Genomic DNA, 22,332 nt, shown 5'->3' with positions numbered 1-22,332 from the left:
CCATGTGTTTACAATTGATCGATTATTGTTTTTTTCCCCTAACTCTGTCTATCCTTACATTGCAAGCTGCTCAAAGAGAACCTCCTTCTTGAATGTCTGGAAAGCGTCTAGCACATAGTATATACTACACTTAGAATAAATAAAGCAGCAAAAAAAGGGCACAAGCCCATTTAAAAAAATTTCCAGGCACCTTTATGTTATTTTTTATTAATATTTTTATTAAAGTTGTATTTTAAATTACACATTTGTCCCCTTCTTTGTTGAGCTGTCATCTGAGCCAAGAATGGTCATGTTTCGTTGCAGCTGCTCGAGGGCTTTCCTTGAATACAGAGGACATAGGAAGTGCCAGGCACAGATGAGACCATCAGAGACCACAATCAGGCTTGCATCCAAGCAACTTAAATAGGTGACACAGCCAGTGCTCTGAGCTGTCAGACTGTCACTAAAGAGTGGAACAGGAACAGTCTGGGATTGCACTGGAAGAACTGAAGCACTAATACAATTGCTAAGCCCAGCATTTACATTCTACACTGGCACTGCAACTGGTGGAAGGTGACAAAGTGCTGAATAACATGGAAGTTAGAGTTGCTCTGAGCAAGGGCAGTTCAAATTGCAGTAGCAATTTTGCATATGGATGCATGTGTTACTGGGCTTCTAGGAGGTCCAAACAGTAGACAGCACACCAAGTACTTCTGATTTTGACAAAGCTAAAATGAACCACCCAGAAAGAATCAAATTGTTCCAAACAGTGAAATAATGTAAACGGAAAAAAAAATCAGAGTATATAAAATGTGTCTGTTCCTTAGAAGAGCTAATTTATCAGTCACCCATCCACCCAGGATTGTTCTACAAACAAACCTCAACAACATTACAGCCAGTAGCATAGCTACTCCACTACTATCAGACTCATACCACGGATTTCCACCACCAGCATGCCACCCTCCCATCACACGCATTCCATGGCAGAGGATGAGAGAGAACAGCGTACTACCTGGCCACCAACAAAATGGGCAACAAGCTGCAGGATATTCTACTTAAACAAGTCTGAAACCCGCTAGATCCAGCACTCTCTAGGCACACTAGAAAACAGATGATGTCGAGACATGACGAAAGATAAAACTATTTAAGAAAGGCACTTTGCTCCCATTCAGGACTGATGCTACTGACAAGATGACCTTGCAAGCTCATACTGCAGCACCACATCTTCACAGAGAAGGAATTTCCAGCCTCAGTTTCCTTAAATCTCAAGTTCACACATCATAAAAAAAAATCTTCAGTTGTCTCAGTGGACTTAATGGCAGCACAATGTTGGATGGAGACATTAATATGACTAGTATGTTTAGGATACATGGAAAGGCCTCAGACATTCTTGCATAGTGTTTCACCAGCAACCACCTAAGGAACAGCCGCCTTAGGTAAACATGCCTGGTCTTCTCTCAGTCACAAGGACGAATGCTTACACTCAACTGCTCAAGGAAAGGAGAACAGTATTTATGTATTAGCATAAATGCCGTAGCATATACCTCAAGTGAACTGTTCAAATGCTTTTAATGTGTTACCAAGTAATTTTTATTTGGAAATGAAAGGATTATTCAAGAGAAGATATATTATCAGAGTGGGAAACATAGCAACCTACTTTAAGAGTAGCGTGAAAGAATAAGATTGTGGATCAAAGGGATTTGATCAAAGTATCACCTTGCATTTTCTCTCTTAATGGTGCAGAACCACCCATGACCAGTAGAAATAAAAATCACTTGTGGAACCCTATATTCACTCCTTTCTGCAAAACTTTCAGCCCTTTACAATTAAAAACAAACCATACAGAGTGGCTGGATGACAAATTGTTGGGTAATAGTTAATACTAATTCATGTCAAACTCATTTTAACTGAGTAAATCCCAGTTTGAGAGGATTCACTTAAAAATGACTATTAAAGAAAAAAAACAGGTACACTACTAGGCACATTATTACCTATTACTGTTGAGATGGGCAAAAGGTGAAGCTAAATTTACATTAGCCAACAGAAAATTCAGAGTATTATATTAAGTCAATTATTTAATCCATCACATGATTTGTAGTACTGCTGCTCACATGGTTAATTAAATAAGTAAATCCATCACCCATTGCTTGAAGCATTGCACATACATTGGTGGCTGAGTGTCCCTCACTTTTGTGAGGGAATCTCATATTTTGTGAATAAAATCAAGCAGATTCAGAATTAATTGCCTTTTTCCATAGATGAAGGGAAACATCTTGACTGAAGAGGGCGAAAAAAACTGGTTTCCTCTTCTTGAGTTCAGTGCCATGTAGTTCACGCTGGTATTAGAGACGTCAGGAATACTTCATGCCACAACCTGTGCTTCAGATCTCTGTCCTTCCTCTCTGAATAAACCCCGAAGAGCGGAACATGGGTGAACTGTTGATAGATATTATCAACTCTTCCTTCAGAGGAGTTGGCTTCTATTAAGTACAGTAACTCCCCACTTAACATCCTCTCCTTAACGTTGTTTCAATCTTACGTCCCTGCTCAATTACAGAACATGCTCCATTTAAAGTTGTGCAATGCTTTGCTGTAACGTCATTTGGCTGCCTGCTTCGTCCACAGCTGGCAACCCCCCTATCAGCTCCCGTACACCCCGCCTCCCACCCCAATGCCTCCCGCCCGCCGGCAGACCCCGCATATCAGCGTCTTCCCCCTCCACAACCCACCTACTGCCCGCGGCAATCAGCTGGTTTGTGGCATTCGGGGGGCAGGGGGAAGAGCGAGGACTCGGTGCGCAGACTCCCCCTCCCTCCCCGCCTCCTGAATGCCGCAAACCAGCTGATTGCCGCAAGCAAGACGGGGAAGGCTGCGCATCGAGTCCTCACTCCTCTCCCCTCCCTCCTTACCCCTGAACACCGCAAGCCAGCTGATTGCCGCAGGCAGGAGGGAGGCGGGAGAAGCGAGGACGCGGTGCGCCTCCCCACTCCCTCCCCTGCCTCCTGCCTGCAGCAATCAGATGGCTTGCAGCGTTCGAGAGGGAGGGGGAGCATGCGCGCGGTGTCCTCACTCCTCCCCCCTGAATGCCGCAAGCCAGCTGATTGCCGCGGGCAAGAGGCAGAAGCGAGGACGGGGTGTAAGGAGTAACGGGGGAGAGGGGGGAGAAGCAGCAGGTGAAGGGTGTGCGTTTGGGGGAAAAGGGGTGGAGTGGGTGGGCTGAGACTTAAGCCCCCCGCCCCTGGTGCTTGCAGAGTAGGGGAAGCTGCAGCTGCTGCTGCGCAACATGCTTCTCCTAGCCTACAGCACCTTCAGCCTCCTTGCCTGCCTCACTGTCACCAGTGCCAGTGGGCGGTGCCTGTGCGGGGTAAGGCACGGACACCTCCCAACTACAGTACTGTACTATATGGCAAAAAAAAATTTCCCTGGGACCTAACCCCCTCATTTACATTCATTCTTATGGGGAAACTGGATTAGCTTAACATCATTTCACTTAAAGTCGCATTTTTCAGGAACATAACTACAACGTTAAGTGAGGAGTTACTGTAAGTCATCACCTGAAGTGGATGATTTAGCCAACTACCACTAAGTATCTGACCTTCCATTTCTGGTTAAAAGTATTTAAAAGATTGCACCAAGACAATTTGTGGATGCCTGAGATCATTTTAGTCCATGTTAACCTGGGCTGGGCACAGACCTAGTATAGCACAGACACCGTAATGGTAGCACTGGCTGATCTCCTATGAAAGAGGAACAGCCAGTAGCCACGCTGACATTTGTAGATCTGTCAGCTGCTTTCAGTATCGTGGATGAAACACTGTCTGGTCTGCAAGGCCAAGCAGGAGCAGACAGGATTGTCCTTTAGTAGCTTTCTCTCTCAAGAGATACCAAACTGCTTTTCAGCCTCAAGAGCTCTCACATGTAGAATTCTAAAGGATTCCATCATAATGAACAAAGGGGGTAGGTGGGAATGATAAATATACACATGACTGCTGGGAGGGTTAGCAAGAGGCATGGGTTACAGTTTTTCAATGTGCTGACGACACTAGGGTGACCAGATGTCCCGATGTTATAGGGACAGTCCCAGTTTTGGAGGCTTTTTCTTATATAGGCACCTATTACCCCCCACCCCCCGTCCTGTTTTTTCACACTTGCCCTCTGGTCACCCTACACGACACCCAGCTCTATTTTGTTATTTCATCCAATCTCGACTGTGCTGTTAGATGCCTTACCAGATGTTTGATAAAGACTGGGGCACAGATAAAGGCTATCTGGCTGAAGATCAATCTGGAGAAGACTGATGTGATGCTGGTAGATTTGTGAGAAGCAACCAGAAAATGCGGGGGGGGGGGGGGGGGGGGGGGGGGAATGGATTACGTCTGCTCCCATAAACGTGCAAATTTTAACAACATATGGGAAGCCATTTGGGGGTATTACTGGATCACCAGTCACTGTTGGACAATCATATAGCAACAGTATTAGGAAGACTTTATTCCATTTTTGTTTAATCTGGAGATTGCAACAATTTCTTTCAGATGCAGACTAGGCTATTGTCATTCATACCTTTCTCACCTAAAGATTTAACTACTGCAGTGCAGTCTATATGGAGGCTACACCTTAAATCAAACCAGAAATTGAAGCTTGTGAGGAACGTGACAGTTCATTTGGTAAGTAGCATATCCCATCAGAAAAACAGGGTATCAGTGCTCTGGGATGTGCATTGGCAACCTATTTGTTCTCTGGGTGCAGTTTAAGTGGCTCATTTTCATCTGCAAGTCCTCAATGGCACAGAATGTAACAGTTTCAGAGAAAGCCTCTGTCCCCATGACATATTGCCGTAGTTGCAGTCAGTGGAGCCCCATATGGTAGGTATTCAAACATGAAGGACCCTCAACTTTGGAATTCACTTCCTGGCCCACTTTGTCTGACAGATCCAGAATTTGTTATCCTTCAGTGCACGCTGCAGGGCTCATCTTTGTACACATGCTTTTTTTGGGGGGAAGGATGTGGTGAGGACTGATAGTGGTGGGTGTGCCCACGTATTGCTGGGATATATTTTGTATTGGTTATTTTCAGATTTTTAGGTTCTGAGTTGTATTTCTTTAAGAAATTGTACTTTTCATTATGTCAAAGTTGCTTGTGGCCCGAGATAGGCTATTTTTTTAGTTTTAGTGCAAAAATCAAAATAAGCTATGTAAAAGCCAGATATTTTAATATGCACATATTTAACACACGCATCAACAAATATATACATATATATTTTCAGGGAGGAAGAGATTTAACACAACGGCTAACCTGAAATTTAGCTACACAACTGGAACTGCAAAAGTTGTACAGTTTTCCATCAGGCATTGTGGCTTGATATTGAGGTAAAGTGTTTCGTTTACAAAAGTGGCAAATAATTCCCATACCTAAAAGAAAAACGTAGTTTACAAAGAAAATAAATACAAGTAGTAGTGTAGAAATTTACTGGGTTATAATTTACCACTTCCTCTCATTTTATTAATGTAAAATCTAAACTTCATAATTAAATTTTCCTACCAAAAAAACTACTAGGCTCTGAAAATCTCACACACATGAGACAGGAAAATATACATTTTAGTTCTTCCTGATCTTCTTTGTTAAACCTCAAAGTTAAAGTATTGTCATGTTCCTATCAAAAACTTATTAGTATTTCCAATTTGGTGAACAAACTAATTCACTCTGTCTCCTTTTCCCACTCAGACATCTTGACAGATTTATACACCCCTTTCCCAAAATAAATGTCTTGGCTAAATGACGTATCTCGTGAAAGACACAGTTGCAATGTCTCATGCATATGGACGGAATTTTTCATATTTGATACCATCCAATACTGAATAAAGTACCACGTACATGCATGAAGACCGTACTCTATAGTACTCTGACTCTGTAGCATCACTGGTGTACACTATTTAATATGTCTCAATGTCTGTCCGTCCGTCCCCTCCCCCAGTAACCTACAAGCCTCAATACACTGGAAAACTTTTTTTTTTTTTGGGGGGGGGGGGGGGGGGCGGGGGATTTGGGAATCAATATGCTAAAAGGAAGAGAGGGTTGCAATATTCCAAATGGGAGATGACCAGAGCAGGGACTAAAATATTACAAGTCTAGAAAATAAAAAGACAGTATGTTTTTCCTTTAAAATCTGCAAAACACTCAGATACAATAGTGATGAGTGTAATTTTAAAACCTACATGAATTTATATTCTAAAACAGAAAAAAATCTTAGTACAAAGTGAGACTACTTTTGCAAATCTTATGTCTTTTCTTCTTCACAAGAGAAATAAACAGAAGTAAAACATGGAAGTCAAAAAAAAAATGTTTTAATTCAAGTCTACTCTTATCAGTGATGAAAAGCCACCATCCTTTTCACTTACTTTGTGATTTTGCATATTTTGCTTTGTGTGTGTTCATGCATGCAGTTGAGCAGTATGGCTCCATATATCCATTAGGTCCTATGCACTGAGTCATTTCAAAAAACCTGCACTGAGCTCTGCAACCAGTACAAGTTGTTAATTTGCCATATTTCTAAAACATAAAACAAAGCAAAACAACGCATTAGTCATGACTTTAAGATACATTACACTAAGTACATAGGAAGATACATTTTCTGCTATTCTGACCTCATTAGAATCTTCCTGTATTACATAAAAGATCTAGAAAATTTATTCTGGCAGGGAAGGATGGCTTGGCTAAAAATAAATATTTTTTTAAATTTAAAGTGTATTGAAAACAATTTTGTGAACTGTGTTAGAGCCTAGGTTTAAGTCTGAGTGGTTACAATAGTTTGGAGGTAACGACATTTATCCCTTCCTGCTAGTGGATAAATGGTGTAATGAAAGAAGAGTCTTTTCATGGAGGGAGGTGGGGCGGAAAACTAAAGTTTAAAATAAGGGATACTCTAAGCTCCAAAAAGGACTTCACCCAAGCAGGAAGAAAGGGCACAAGCAATTAGGCACCAAAATAGAACTCAGTAGGATATATGGAAAGTGGGATTTTATGTTAAATGCTAAAAAAGAAAGATTAAAAATGCTTTCATGAAGTTGAAATAAAATACATGGAATCTCTCTGTTTATAGACATGCTTGCCAGAAGCTGGGAATGGGCAACAGGGGATGAATCGCTTGATGATTATCTGTTCTGTTCATTCCTTCTGGGGCACCTGGCATTGGCCACTGTCAGAAGACAGGATATTAGGCTAGATGGATCTTTGGTGTTACCCTGTATGGTCATTCTTATGTAAGCAGTAAAACAGGTTTCATCTTAAACCGCTCCCAAGGTAATTTTAGATATAAAGTGGCCATGCTCTTGTGCACCAGTATCTTATAGAAATACCCTGTACTTGACCTTCCACGCTAAATGACTGTCATAAGACTATCAGTAGCAAAATAATTACTGGTGAAATACAACAAACTTTCAGTGGGATCAAACGCTCCACTGAGGTTGTCTGATGTTATGCTATACCATGGCTACGATGAATATTGCTGTAGCCAGCAGAGCTAACATTAATATTGTTAGAGCTGAAGCTTTCTGGCTCTGACGAATCCTGAAGAGTGGGTTTCTCTTAACTTTACAATATCTTGGGGCTCCTGTCCTGATGCAGTTGAGCCACGTCTAGAAGAGTCTCTATGTACATCAATTGATGACCCAATTGCAAGTTGAGACTTTGGGTGAACTCTAGGTAATTACAACACCGTGATGGTGACCAGTTGATTTTAGACACTCCTCACCCCCATCAGTAGTATCATTCCACCCCACAAGAGCAACTCTCAAACCGTGCAGGTAAGTCAAACTAAGCCAAGGTAATCATTTAGTGAACACAAGTAGTACAGATGCCAACACAAACGGCAATACACAAAATGGACAGTGCTGATGTCTTATATGAATTTGATACACATCTCAGTTAGGTAAGGATCTAAATGTACACAGAAGCATCAACAAGATACAACACAAAGCCAGTGGCCTCTATCTAGTAGTAGTATACTTGCTCGTAGGTGACCATCTTGAATTTTTCCTTTGAGGGATTACTAATTCATATATCATTATGTTGGATGAAGCCCTTCTAACATTTTAGGTATCTGGAAGCATTTGGAATAAAATCTGTTCCCTAATTTTGTCCAGTAGCCCATGCTTGATGGTAGACTTTTTCAAGAGGAATTTTCTGCAGCATCTTTTCCTAGTAGTTTCCCAAAATCATTCAACACCCAGGGCCCTTCCACTTCTACTTCAATCAGTCAAGAGCAGGATGTAAGGGCATAATTATCCTGTTTGCTGAGGGAACCTCGTTTGGGTACTTTTGGCTCTCTTAGTCTTTAAGGATTTATCATCAGTGACTTAGTCAAATCCAGAAGTCTATGCAGTCACTGGAGAAACTTGTGGAAGGTCAGTTCTTCCAGATCAGAGAGTCTATAATATTCTCTCACCTCTGTAAAATGCGCGCACACACCCCCAACCCCAATTTGGTGAATTAATTTGCAACGGATAACAAAGCCTCATGATACTCCAAAGAGTTTGGCTTCATGACCTGTGAAAGCCACTTTGAGGCATCCTGTGTTGTTGATCCGTTCTGCTTCAAGAGTGGCTGGGTCTGTGCTTATGTGGACAATCCTAGCACCAAGAAGGAGGGATTCAACTCTGGCTTCTATTTAGAGAATCAATCCTTTGAAGGATTCCAGGCCAATTTCACGCCCAGCTTACTGGAGATTCTCAGGAGTGCTTCTTGGGGAGTTTGCACGTTGTGGGTGACATTTCTAATCAAACATATGACACCCACATAATTCACTCAACTTCCACGCAAATGCAAAAGACATGCTCACCTGTGAGGAATATCTCGTAGCAGCACTTCTTGAAACCATGTAAAGCAAAATTTAAAGAACTTAGCTATACGGAGCACAGTAAAGACGTCAAGGTAAAGTCTATGGAGCACTAGAATCCAGGAAGAAAGCCCTAAGAGCATTGAGTAATTACTCCAAAATCTATGCAGATAACCACTCAAAAGGTTCTAAGCAAAATCTGGAAGCACCGATGCAATTATTCTAAAAGGGGACTTTATAGATTGATTCTGCTCCTGGACACAGTCTGACAGCAGGAATGCAGTAGGCAGGAGGTCAGACTAAATGATCCTGATGGTCCCATTTGGCTTTTAAGTCTATGACAAATCACTGAAGCCTCCACAGGATTCTGGACTGGAAGAAGAGACCAAAATTAAGCTGTCAGGCCTTGAAGGCTATCAGCACTCCACGGTATAGAAAAACAGAGATGCAAAAAAAATGAGATTTATTATACATTGACTGGAATGTTGGGGGAACACTCTGAAGGATATCCTAGGTCTAACAAAGGAATGGTGGACAAAACAGAGTTGCAAACGCAGCCAGAAAAGGTCACAGAGACCTTATTACATGTCTGGAATAAGGAAATGGCGTTTAGTATACAATCAGTAGCATAAGTAGCCAGGAGAGCTGGCTGTATTTTAAAGAATCCTTATTGAGGTTACAGGGACAAACCATCCCGACGTGTAGAAAGAATAGTAAATATGGCAGGTGACCAGCTTGGCTGAACAGTGAAAATCCTTGCTGATCTTAAATACAAAAAAGAAGCTTACAAGAAGTGGAAGACTGGACAAATGACCAGGGATGAGTATAAAAATATTGCTCGGGCATGCAGGAGTGAAATCAGGAAGGCCAAATCATACCTGGAGTTGCAGCTAGCAAGAGATGTTAAGAGTAACAAGAACGGTTTCTTCAGGTATGTTAGCAACAAGAAGAAAGTCAAGGAAAGGGCGGGCCCCTTACTGAATGAGGGAGGCAACGTAGTGACAGAGGATGTAGAAAAAGCTAATGTACTCAATGCTTTTTTTGCCTGTCTTCACAAACAAGGTCAGCTCCCAGACTACTGCACTGGGCAGCACAGCATGGGGAGGAGGTGACCAGCCCTCTGTGGAGAAAGAAGTGGTTCAAGACTATTTAGAAAAGCTGGACGTGCACAAGTCCATGGGGCCGGATGCGTTTCATCCGAGAGCGCTAAAGGAGTTGGCGGATGTGATTGCAGAGCCATTGGCCATTATCTTTGAAAACTAATGGCGATCGGGGGAAGTCCCGGACGACTGGAAAAGGCTAATGTAGTGCCCATCTTTAAAAAAGGGAAGAGGGAGGATCCTGGGAACTATAGGCCAGTCAGCCTCACCTCTGTCCCTGGAAAAATCATGGAGCAGGTCCTCAAGGAATCAATTCTGAAGCACTCAGAGGAGAGGAAAGTGATGAGGAACAGTCAGCATGGATTCACCAAGGGCAAGTCATGCCTGACTAACCTAATTGCCTTCTATGATGAGATAACTGGTTCTGTGGATGAAGGGAAAGCAGTGGACGTGGTGTTCCTTGACTTTAGCAAAGCCTTTGACACAGTCTCCCACAGTATTCTTGCCAACAAGTTAAAGAAGTATGGGGTGGATGAATGGACTAGAAGGTGGATAGAAAGCTGGCTAGACTGTCGGGCTCAAAGGGTAGTGATCAATGGCTCCATGTCTAGTTGGCAGCCGGTATCAAGTGGAGTGCCCCAAAGGTCGGTCCTGGGGCCGGTTTTGTTCAATATCTTCATAAATGATCTGGAGGATGGCGTGGATTGCACCCTCAGCATGTTTGCAGATGACACTAAACTGGGAGGAGAGGTAGATACGCTGGAGGGTAGGGATAGGATACAGAGGGACCTAGACAAATTGGAGGATTGGGCCAAAAGAAATCTGATGAGGTTCAACAAGGACAAGTGCAGAGTCCTGCACTTAGGATGGAAGAATCCCATGCACTGCTACAGACTCGGACCGAATGGCTAAGCAGCAGATCTGCAGAAAAGGACCGAGGGGTTACAGTGGACAAGAAGCTGGATATGAGTCAACAGTGTGCCCTTGTTGCCAAGAAGGCCAATGGCATTTTGGGATGTATTAGTAGGAGCACTGCCAGCAGATCGAGTGACATGATCGTTCCCCTCTATTCGACACTGGTGAGGCCTCACCTGGAGTACTGTGTCCAGTTTTCGGCCCCACACTACAAGAAGGATGTGGAAAAATTGGAAAGAGTCCAGTGGAGGGCAACAAAAATTATTAGGGGACTGGAACACATGACTTATGAGGAGAGGATGAGGGAACTGGGGATGTTCAGTCTACGGAAGAGAAGAATGAGAGGGGATTTGATAGCTGCTTTCAACTACCTGAAAGGGGGTTCCAAAGAGGATGGCTCTAGACTGTTCTCAGTGGTCGCAGATGACAGAACAAGGAGCAATGGTCTCAAGTTGCAGTGGGGGAGATTTAGGTTGGATATTAGGAAAAACTTTTTCACTAGGAGGGTGGTGAAACACTGGAATGCGTTACCTAGGGAGGTGGTGGAATCTCCTTCCTTCGAAGTTTTTAAGGTCAGGCTTGACAAAGCCCTGGCTGGGATGATTTAATTGGGGATCGGTCCTGCTTTGAGCAGGGGGTTGGAGTAGATGACCTCCCGAGGTCCCTTCCAACCCTGATATTCTATGATTTTATGATTCTATGATAAGAGGGTGTCATGGCCCACTACCAGTGTTTCAGAGATTCTAACAGACTTGCAATTAAAGAAGTTCCTATTCTGCTTCAGGCTGCAAGCTTGAAACTTTAGAGTGAGAAAAATCTGTGCTGATCGTATCTAGAAAGAATCTCCAAATCCAAACCTAGAGATCTTAATTTGCTTAATGTTTTTATTTTATACTAGAAAGCCGATGTCTTTATATTTTCATCCCAGGAGTTTCTATATGGACATAAACTGTACCATAAGTAATACAATTTTCCCAGTGGTACATTAAGGTGTAATTCTATGGAAAGATTCTGGAGGTATCTAATCATAACAACAAAGCTCTCACTATTTGTCACTGACCCCTAACAAGGAGATTTTAACACTTTGGCAATATTGATAGTACAGTGTTTAACACAATATTTTGTATACAAAAATCTCCCTCTCCAATCCCGTTATCACTTCTTCCAACCCTAACTCCTGTGCCACCTTTTCTGCTGAATCTTTTTTCCATATCTTGTTTCTACTCTTGTTGGCCCTCCACCAAACTAGTAAATCTGAATGTTAAAACCATCTGCAATCCCAAAAGCATATTAAGTGTATAAACTTTTCAGCTTTTACTTTATGTTAAGTACTAAACAGTATTAGAGACAGTACAGGTGTCTCAGATGGCTTTTGTATGAAATGGTTCTGAGAGACTACAGAAGATGGTTTCCATTTATTCTGCAGTTCTGCTGGTGAGGACCTGCCATAAAATCTAACCTTTGCTGTAGAAATGAATGATGGAATCTAACTCTTCATTAACACACAAACAAGTTTCTCTCTCATACAGTTGTGAAGGCAACTGTCAAAACTCAATAATATAAGCCCAAGTGGTGTTCTCGATTTCTAAGATAACAGAAAATCTGCATCAATAGTTCTGAGAAATGTAATGCTCTCCCTCTAATCACAATGGGTTATTGTTTTTATTTGTTCAGCATCAACAATATGCTCAGTCCAATAGACAAGATAAATAATAAGACAGTCCTGACCCTGGAAGCATTACAATCCTGAAAACACCAAGGAAAAAAGATAAACCAAGATACACTAAGAGAGTGAGAGGAAGAAGTTACCTTAGATAAATTTTTAAAGTCTTAAATATTGTGGGCCTTAAGGAAAAAATGGGTCTTCAGACAGGATGCAAATAAAGAAACTATAGAGATCCTCAACACTGGAATTGAAAAGGCTTTCCAAGCAGGAGCAGCTTGAAGACTGACCGGAGGAAAAGGAAATAAAGCAATCAAGAGGGCACTGAAGCTAGCATCGCTGGCAGCCCAACACTGTAGCATTTAATTTCAGAAAGGGGAACTACACAAAAATAAAGAAGTTAGTGAAACAGAAATTAAAAGGTACAGAGCCAAAACTGAAATTCCTGCAACCTGCATGGAAACTTTTTAAAGACACCATAATAGAGGCTCAACTTAAATGTATATCCAAATTAAAAAACATAGTAAGAGAACCAAAAAAAGGGCCACTGTGGCTAAACAACAAAGTAAAAGAAGCAGTAAGAGGCAAAAAAGCATCCTTTAAAAGTGGAATTTAAATCACAGTGAGGAAAATAGAAAGGAGCACACACTCTGGCAAATGAAGTATAAAAAGATAATTAGAAAGGCAAAAAAGAATTGGAAGAACAGCTAGCCAAAGACTCAAAGTAATAGCAAAAAAAAATTTTAAGTACATCAGAAGCACGAAACCCACTGAACAACCAGTGGGGCCACTGGAAGATCGAGATGCTAATGGAGCACTCAAGGACGATAAGGCCATTGCGGAGAAACTAAATGAATTCTTTGCATTGGTCTTCATCGCTGAGGATGTGAAGGAGATTCCCAAACCTGAGCCATTCTTTTTAGGTGACAAATCTGAGGAACCATCCCAGATTGAGGTGTCATTAGAGGTGGTTTTGGAACAAATTGATATTACTGTTTAGTTTAAGTCACCAGGACCAGATGGTATTCACCCAAGAGTTCTGAAGGAACTCAAATGTGAAATTGCAGGACTACTAACTGTACTCTGTAACCTATCATTTAAATCAGTTTCTGTACCAAATGACTGGAGGGTAGCTAACGTGACGCCAATTTTTAAAAAGGGCTCCAGAGTTGATCCCGGCAATTAAAGGCCGGTAAGTCTGACTTCAGTACTGGGCAAACTGGTTGAAACTATAGTAAAGAACAAAATTGTCAGACACATAGATTAACAACAGGTTTAAACAAATAAAAGGAAATATTTCTTCACACAACGCCCAGTCAACTTCTGGAACTGTTTGCCAGAGGATGTTGTGAAAGCCAAGACTAACAGGGTTCAAAAAAGAACTAGATAAATTCATGGAGGATAGGTCCACCAATGGCTATTAGCCAGGATAAACAGGGAAGGTGTCCCTAGCCTCTGTTTGCCAGAAGCTGGGAATGAGCATCAGGGAATGGATCACTTGATGATTACCTGTTCATTCCCTCTGGGGCACTAGCATTGGCCACTGTCAGAGAAGACAGGATACTGGGCTAGATGGACTTTTGGTCTTACCAAGTATGGCTGTTCTTACGATAAAGGGGGTAGAAAGGAATACAAAGGAACTTCTTAACTTTTCAAACTGATGGTGACTTTAAACATTACTATTTCATTGTTCATTTTATAAATACGTGGAAACTCAGAGAGCTAATATGATAGTTAGATATGGTGGCAGAGATGGAAGCTGACGACGACTGACAGATTTCAACCTTCCACCCCTATTTGCAGTTATCTTCAAGTATGCCCATAAGGAAGTACAGAAAAGCAGATGGGTTCCCTCCACAAAAGCTATACAACAGGATATAAAAACTCTTTCTATGCCTTCCCAAAGGGTCATTTACCCAACTGCCAAGACTTCCAGTTTTCCACCATCCTCTGCAGTACACTGGCATAGCCAGAATCAAAGGCAAGTTTTAAGAACACAAATTAAGGGAGAGCATAAATTAAAAATATGAAATAAAATAATTAAAATAAAATAAATTATTTAGATAATGGCATAGAGAGTACACTTCTAAATTTGCAGAGAATACCAAGCAGGGAGGGATTACAACTGCTTTCGAGGATAGGATTAAAATTAAAAAAGATCTGGACAAACTGGAGAAATGGTCTGAAGTAAACAGGATGAAATTCATTTAGGACAAATGCAAAGTACTACATTTAGGAAGGAACAATCAACTGGACACATACAAAATGGGAAATGATTACATAGGAAGGTATACTTTGGAAAGGGATTTGAGGGGTATAGTGGCTCACAAGCTAAATATGAGTCAATAGTGTAACATAGTTGCAAAAAAAGCTTACATCATTCTGGAATGTATTAGCAGGAGTGTTGTAAGCAACACACAAGAAGTAATTCCTTCCGCTCTCCTGTGCGCAGATTAGGCCTCGGGTGGAGTAATGTGTCCAGTTCTGGGCATCACATTTCAGGAAGGATGTGGACAAATTGGAGAAAGTCCAGAAGAGAGCAACAAAAATGATTAAAGGTCTAGAAAACACGACCTAGGAGGGAAGACTGAAAAAAAATGGGTTTGTTTAGTCGTCGTCCGCGCCCGTCCCCATATCCCTTCAGTGGCAGGGCTCTGGGCTTTACCCTTGGAGTGGTGGGGCTCTGGACTTCAGCCCCACCCCACTTCACCCGGCTTCAGCAGGGCAAGTCTTACCGGGGGGGGGCGTGTCCCTGAAGAGGGACAGGGAAGAGGGCTGGGAGAGAGAAATGGAGGGAACATATTGAAGAGAATATACCAATTCTACTATGTGCAAGACCCATTGGTCTGAGCAGTGGTGTAGCCAGGTGGAAAAAACAGGGGGAGGGGAGATAAAAAAAGGCGCCACCCCCTGGTACTCAAGGACCCCCCTCCGCCACCACAATGCCGCCGAAGACCAGAGCGAGTGAAGGACCTGATGCCGAAGTGCTGCTGAAGACCCGGAGCGCCACCGGGTGAGTATCGGGGGTGGCGCCTTTTTTTTATCTCCACTCCCCGACCCGCCGCTGAAGACCCGGAGCGCCAGCGGGTGAGTAAAAATGTAAAAGGCGCCAAAGATTTTAAAAGGCGTTACTTCTGCTCGGTAGGGGAGCAGCCACTGCATCGCTCCTCCCTAGCTATGCTACTGGGTCCGAGGTGATCCAGGCCCAGGCATGGTAGAAATGGGATAGACTGTTCACAAAACGGTGAAAAGGATCTGGTCTGATGCATCACCCCCAGGCACCCCTTCAAAGGGCAAGTCCTGAATTGTTTGCTGGACCTTGTGCGGAAGGCTCGAAGCCTGCAGCCACAAGCTCCTTCTCACGGCAATGGTGGTTGAGATAGTGCGGGCTGCTGAGTCCATTGAGTCTAGAAAGGCTTGCAAGGAGGTTCTTGGTCTGGCCTGGATTCAGATGGAAGCAACTCTTTAAACCTGGTCAGAATGTCCCAAGAATTAAAACTGTAGCAGCTGAGGACCGCTTGCTCGTTGGCAATACGAAGCTGGAGTCCTCAAGTAGAGCAGACCTTTCAGCTGAAGAGGTCCAGCTTCTTCGCCTCTTTATATTTGGGCATTGGTCCCTGCTGCCCTTACCTCTCCTTTTCATTTGCGGCCACCACAATTAATGTGCCCAGCTGAGGGTGAGTAAATAGGTACTCAACCCTTTTGAGGGTACAAAGGACTTTCTTTCCATTCCTTTGGCTGGGGGGGCAAGAGAGGCAGGTGTCTGCCATAGAGTCTTGGTGGTGTTTTGGATGGTCTTAATCAGGGGTCAGGCCACCCCTGAAGGACCTTCGGGTGTCAGGATGTCCACCACAGGGTCAGTTTCCTTCGACACCTCTTCTGCCTGGAGGCCCAAGTTCTAAGCCACTCTCTTGAGCAGCTCCTGGTGTGCTCTGTTGTCCATAGCTAGTAATGTGGCAGACGAGCCCGTCATTGCCTCGTCAGGGGAGGATGAGGATGATGCCCTTGATGGCACTGGGTCCTCTCGTCCCTGCAGGTTGCGGGGATCCCCCCTGCGCTGATATCTCTTGCATAGTGCCAGGGGCAATACTGGCCCTGGTGCTGGCTTCGGAGCCTAGCAGTGGTTCTTCAGCAATAGATGATGTTGGGGTAACCCGCCTTTCTGAGGTGACCAACAGAGACCTCGAGCCTGGCCCCTGGGCTTAGTGGTACACCCACATAGTCCAGAAGGGCCACTGCTGGCCCCTGCTATTGCGGTGGCCAGGGAATCCTGAACTACTGCCCCTCCTCCTGTCTTGATTGGTGCTGAGAGCAGCGCTGGCTCTGTTTTGACATATACAACTCCAACTGAGCCCAAAGATGACTCAATTCTTGGTGACCACGGTGGTGCCGAACAAGGCATTGCCAGAGAGAATTGCCGAGGGGAAGGCGACCACTGCCACCTCATGGCAGGTTTACTGTTAGAAAGCATTGCACCTCTCTGTAGTGTCGGGGGCAGTGCCAGGGACAGTGAAGCTGTCACAGCTATGAGGTTCCTGGCCGCCCAGAACATGTCCTGGGTAGACAGAAGATCCAGCTCCTCCACCTGGCTCTCCCGCACGGGGAATCCACCAGTACTGGAATCAACAGACCTGTCTGTGCGGTCGGAGTCAGGAGTGCCAGTTTAGCTAGAGCAGGGGCTCAGCGTCCTGCCATGAAACACATTCCACTAGCGCTTTCATGCTCCACTGCTCTAATTGTAGACGAATGCCCTCTCTCAGATTTATTTTGCTTGTTGTGTGGCACCGGCGAATGAGAGCAGTGCTTGGTAGCCGCACTGGAATTGTTCGGTGCCAGGGAGCGGTAGTGCCGAGAGTCTCTAGACCCAAAGTCCTTTTATGACACTGCAGCCTCTCTCACTGAGTCCGGTGTCTTCTGTACTGAAGCACTGGGTTTCAGATCCGACACACACTGGGGACGGAGAGCTGGCTCCATGAAGAGCAAGTTTAACCTAAAGTCCCTCCCCTTCTTGGTTCTTGGGTGGAAGCTTTCAACAAGTGCAAGATCTGCAGTCTGGTGGGCTTCTCCCAAGCACTTTAAACAAGAGTCTTGGGGATCGCCCCGGGAATAGGCTTCTGACAGGACCTGCATAGTTTAAACCCTTGAGACTGAGGCATGCCCCGGTTGGGGAAGAATATAGTGGTGGTGGGGGGAATCCTAACAGAAACTTAATTATAGTACTACTTTAAAACACTAACACTAAACTATTTACAGGATACAAAGAGAAAAGTGCACTAAGGGATTGTTTGCCATAGCAGGAGAGAAGGAAGCAGATCCAACGACCGTCACCGGTGGTAAAAAGGAACTGAGGAGGCGGTGGGTCGTCAGGGACTTATATACACCACCATGAAGGCGTGACTCCAGGAGGCTCCACAGTCAACCCCACAGGTACCGCTAGGGGAAAAATCTTCCAACGACTGTGCACATGGCACACGCACACCTACTTGGAACGGACATGAGCAAGCACTCAAAGAAGAATGAAAGGCTATTATCGCAGTTAAATGAACCTTGATCAAGCTACCTGATACACACATTTTCTTCAGTTGTAGCAGGTAATCCAGAATACATGAAAGTGAGGAAGAATCGCGGATGTCCACACAACAGCTAAATCTTTTCCACTTCTGAAGGTAAGTACTATGAACAGATTCTTTCCTGCAGTTTAATAATACTTGCTGTACCTCTACCAAATTGGTAGACTCTATTCCTGAAACCATCAAGGAGCCAAGCCTTGAGGCAGAGAACTTCCAGGTTGGGATGAAGCATTCGGCCAACATCTTGAGAGAGAAAATGAGGGGTGATCGTTGGATGAGGAGACAACTGAAGGAGATAAGGGTACCACATCTGTCTCAGCCTAATTGGGACTATTAGGATAACCCTGGCTTTGCCCTGCCTGATCCTGTTAATTTCCTTTAAAATTAGAGGCACCTGATATTAGAAGTGATTCTTGCCAAACATGAAACACAAGTATCTTTTAGGAGATAAGTGTATTGCAATATGAAAATGTGTGTCTTGTAAACCGAGGGCTGAAAACCAATCCCCTAGGTCTAATGAAGGCATTAACACTATCAGAGTCATCACCCTGAATTTGAGACTTTACAAATTTATTTAGGAGCCTAATATCTCAAAATCAATCTCCACCTTCCATTTTTCTTTGGTATGAGGAATGTACAAGAGTACAAACCCTTCCCCTTTTGTTGAACAGCACACACTATCGCTCGTAGACAAAGAAGGGAGTCTATTTCTTGTCTGAATAGGAGCTTGTGAAAAGGGTTCCTGAATAGGTACAGGGAACGACGATGTAAAGAAAATGGCGTACTCCGATGCAGCAATCTCCAAAACCCATCTGTCCGTAGTAATTTGCTCCCATGCTTGTCGAAACTGGGAAAGAAGGAGAAGCAGGCAAATTGTTGCAGTTGGCAAACTAATGAGTGGGACAGATCTGAACTCTCAACAGGTCTGTCAAAACTGGTGTCTTGACAATGAAGCTGGTTGCTTCATCACACAGTGCCGACAACAGACACTCCAGTTCCTCTTGAGATTCTAAACTCTTGAGGTACCAAACGGAGTGCTGGTACCGGCACGTTGGTTTCACTACAAGTGGACAATATCAAGGAGATCGAATGCTTCAGTGGGGACACTGATGGAGGTAGATGCTTTGATTTGTGCCTTACTGAGGGACCCATCAAGGGGTGTATCAATGGTACCAGTCTGGATGAACAGCTGTCCTTTCCATCTCAATCATACCTGGCCAGTCCTGAAGGTGACTCAGAGCTGTTTCTGCTCTTAGAGCTTTGGAGTTTTCTAGCCCTGCCACTACTGGGAGGAACCTGTAGCCTATATGGTACCAAGTAGAAAAGCTGACTATTTCAAAACTGTCAACTCAGTGGGAGACAGAGGTCTTTTTGGAGCAGATGCCTTAAGAGGTGAGGCAGTGTTCCTCTTCCTGAGACCTCTGGATCCTTCCCCTTTCTGGAGGAGTGTTGAGCCGAAGTAAAAGCGGCACTAGATCTGCCCGCAGACTGAGGTATGGGGGAGTTCTGCCACCTGGCTCTGAAGCAGCATGAAAGGGTGCTCCATCATAAGAAGCCTGAGCTTGATCTCCCAGTTCTTACTGTCCCTGGATTTAATGGCTAAAGAGAAGTTATAGTCCCATGGGATGTGCAACCTTCCTAGATAGCAAATGCACTTGGAGGTGCCATCACTAACTGTGATGGCCTCCCAAGCAACCAAGGCAGTGTTTGAAGTCTGAAGAGTCATAAATGTCCTCCTGAGGAAGGCAAGCATTTCCAAATAGAGAAGAGAGGGGAAAAGGAACTCCTCTCACTAACAAAACAAAAACAAAAACAAACCTAAACTGACATTACGCAAAACATTCTAATTTGACAAGACATGCTCAAGGCAGATACACTAAAGTTGGGTCTCAGGCTGAGGCAACTGAGAAAAACTGATAGCAGTTCATCCACACAGCCCTGTATAGCCTCAGTGTGGGGCCAGAGGATGTGTAGGCTGCACACAAGGGCCAAATGGGTACAGCTAGTGAAAATCTCCAATCGACAGCAAATGGGGTGCATGTGCACCTTAACTGGAATGCCCATAGGGACACGACTCAAAGAAGAAGGGGATCAAGAGCGCAAGATGCTTTCCTGAGGGACTGAATGTCAAGTGCCTCAGAGAGCAAGGAAAGCAGAGAAACAAATACCGAGGGGGGACTGGTACTAGAATGGTAGTAGATTGTTTCTTGTATTAACAGAGTCTTCTGTGAATTTAGCTGTAAGTGGTGGTAAACCATTAGGAGACAAGGGCAACCTGCGCTTGTACATAGAAGAAATTGTAAATGGTATGGTACAGTATTACCCAATGCCTTTAGAAAGGAGATGGGGAATGTTTTGTAACATTCTTCTATCCTCCAATTTCCCTAGCAAGTGAAAAATTTAGAGTAACTGACGACATTTTTAGATCTGATAGTGGACATGGGGATAGGACCTCTATTTTTCAAGTTGTCGATGTGTGTATTTGACAGTCCATAGCTGGTCCACATCCCAAGAGGAATTTGAAAGTGCAGAAAGCATTTCTTATCTTTCTAGAGGAGAAAGCAACAACAAGATATATAGGCTGTATAGGAGAATGAAAAATCGGGGAAAGATTAATCTAAATTTGATGGCAACAAGCCTTGGTTTCTGAAACTCACTGACTAAACTGACCAAGTTTTGCAGCAGCTCAAGGTAAATTAATGGAGTTCTTACTGAACATAAAAAAAGAACAGTACCATATCTTTAGCAACTGATGCTTTTTCAAATTTTATTCTGCCCCTAAATCTTCAATATGCTACTTATTTTCGTAGTTACAGGCATAATTGCTTACATAAATTATTTGGGGGAACTAAGATTTTGGTGGGTAGATAGGAGAAAATTTACACTTGCAGCAGTTCGATGGGATAAGCATATTAACTGTATCGTTCTGCTAAAATGAACAGAAATTAAAGTTGGTATTTATATTACCAACATTACATTTCAAAGGTAACAGCTATTAGAAAGAAAGGGCAGTTCACACCTGACATCTTTGTTTAAAAAATTATCTAAATTCAGGAATACACTGCATATTTTACTGTTTACTTTTGAAAAGTTCTCTGCACCACCATTAAGTCTTGAAACACTTTAAAAATGGAAGATTAAAGCTTAGTAAACTCTGCAACAAGTGGTAGATTTTGCAGCTAAACTTAACACCAAGGAAAGCGCAATTCTCTTTCAACAGAATAGGAACAGAGAAAGCTTGTCTTGTTCATGATATTGAGGATGGAGGTAGGAAAGACTACAGATTACATGAGACAACAAGGTGAAGAGGTGAGCCAAGAAACTCAGCATGCCCAGTGAAGTCCCCTGTGGTGATCAGTCAGAAAGCTGTCAGAGAAAGAAGGGGGCTAGCAGTAAACCGGAGTCTGAGCAGAGAGGAGTGTGATAAATGGAGAGAAGTTCAAAAGAGGAGACAAAGATTTGAGAAGAAAGGTGAGTTTGCCTTCTGCTTCTATGGCAGCCTCAGGGAAGAGGTGCTGCACAGATGCTCTGTGCAGATGCTGAGTTCAGTGCAACTGGAAAGATACCAGAGTTTGAGCAATATGGAAGATTTTCCAGAGTTTGCAGCAAATGATTTCCCTGTTGGGCCAGTACAGGAAGGGCAATGTGTATCAAGGACATTGGGACCAAAGGGAGGGGGAGGAGGAAGAGGGACAAACCCACGAAGTATCTGGGCGTACTTTCTGCACAGGTTTCAACCTGAAGCACTAAAAAAGAATGGAGACAGGAGGCCCATTTCCTTCAGAACTAAAGATCAGAACAATCTTTAAGATTTTAAATGAGCCTCATGATACTTTATCCATATTCTGCTTTTTAAACACTTTGGGGTTTGACAATACATGTGAGAGTGGACTAGTAGAGCTTCTCCCCAGGCAGTTAAGATTTCAGCACAATTTGGAAAGCTACATTATTCCTTCAATAAAACATTTATAATCATACTTCAGACTGCCATGTATAACAGTTAAATTACTCAAACCTCCTGTATTAGACGCCAACAGCCACAGAAATTAGATCTGGAAGATTAGGTAATCCTATCCCTTCCCTTGCCAAAGCAATGTAGTGTCGGATTAATAGGGCTCATACCCACAGACTGAAACATTCTCCCAAAATGCAGCCACATTAGCATCTATGCAAAATAATAAATGATCAGCACTTTAATAGCAGAACTGACGTGCATGATGATACTGTACAGACAAGGTCCTTAATTCAAAGAGTTTACAGCCTAATTTGAAGGCT

The 22,332-nt window shown here is 43.4% G+C and overlaps 1 protein-coding gene across 40 annotated transcripts in view; it reads right to left on the bottom strand.

Annotated features, from left to right (window-relative positions):
- The window catches only part of ZMYM2 (zinc finger MYM-type containing 2), a 175,985-nt gene that overhangs the window by 78,945 nt on the left and 74,708 nt on the right, over window positions 1-22,332 (bottom strand). For 23 of the 40 annotated variants that reach the window (XR_006286164.1, XM_043530345.1, XM_007059128.4 and 20 more), the window contains 2 exons: window positions 6,375-6,525; window positions 5,272-5,387 (listed from right to left, as the gene is read on the bottom strand). The exons of the other annotated variants lie outside the window; for them this stretch is intronic. Coding sequence is in view for 22 of the 23 variants with exons in the window: in XM_043530345.1 (XP_043386280.1) it covers window positions 5,272-5,387; window positions 6,375-6,525 (267 nt within the window). In the remaining variant the exon portion in view is untranslated. The remainder of the gene's footprint in view (window positions 1-5,271; window positions 5,388-6,374; window positions 6,526-22,332) is intronic. 40 annotated transcript variants of the gene reach the window in all.

This window comes from Chelonia mydas, chromosome 1 (genome assembly GCF_015237465.2).
Source record: "Chelonia mydas isolate rCheMyd1 chromosome 1, rCheMyd1.pri.v2, whole genome shotgun sequence".
NCBI classification, from domain to species: Eukaryota; Metazoa; Chordata; order Testudines; family Cheloniidae; genus Chelonia; species Chelonia mydas.
Note: the sequence above shows the minus strand (reverse complement) of the source record. Positions and strands in the feature narration are given on the sequence as shown.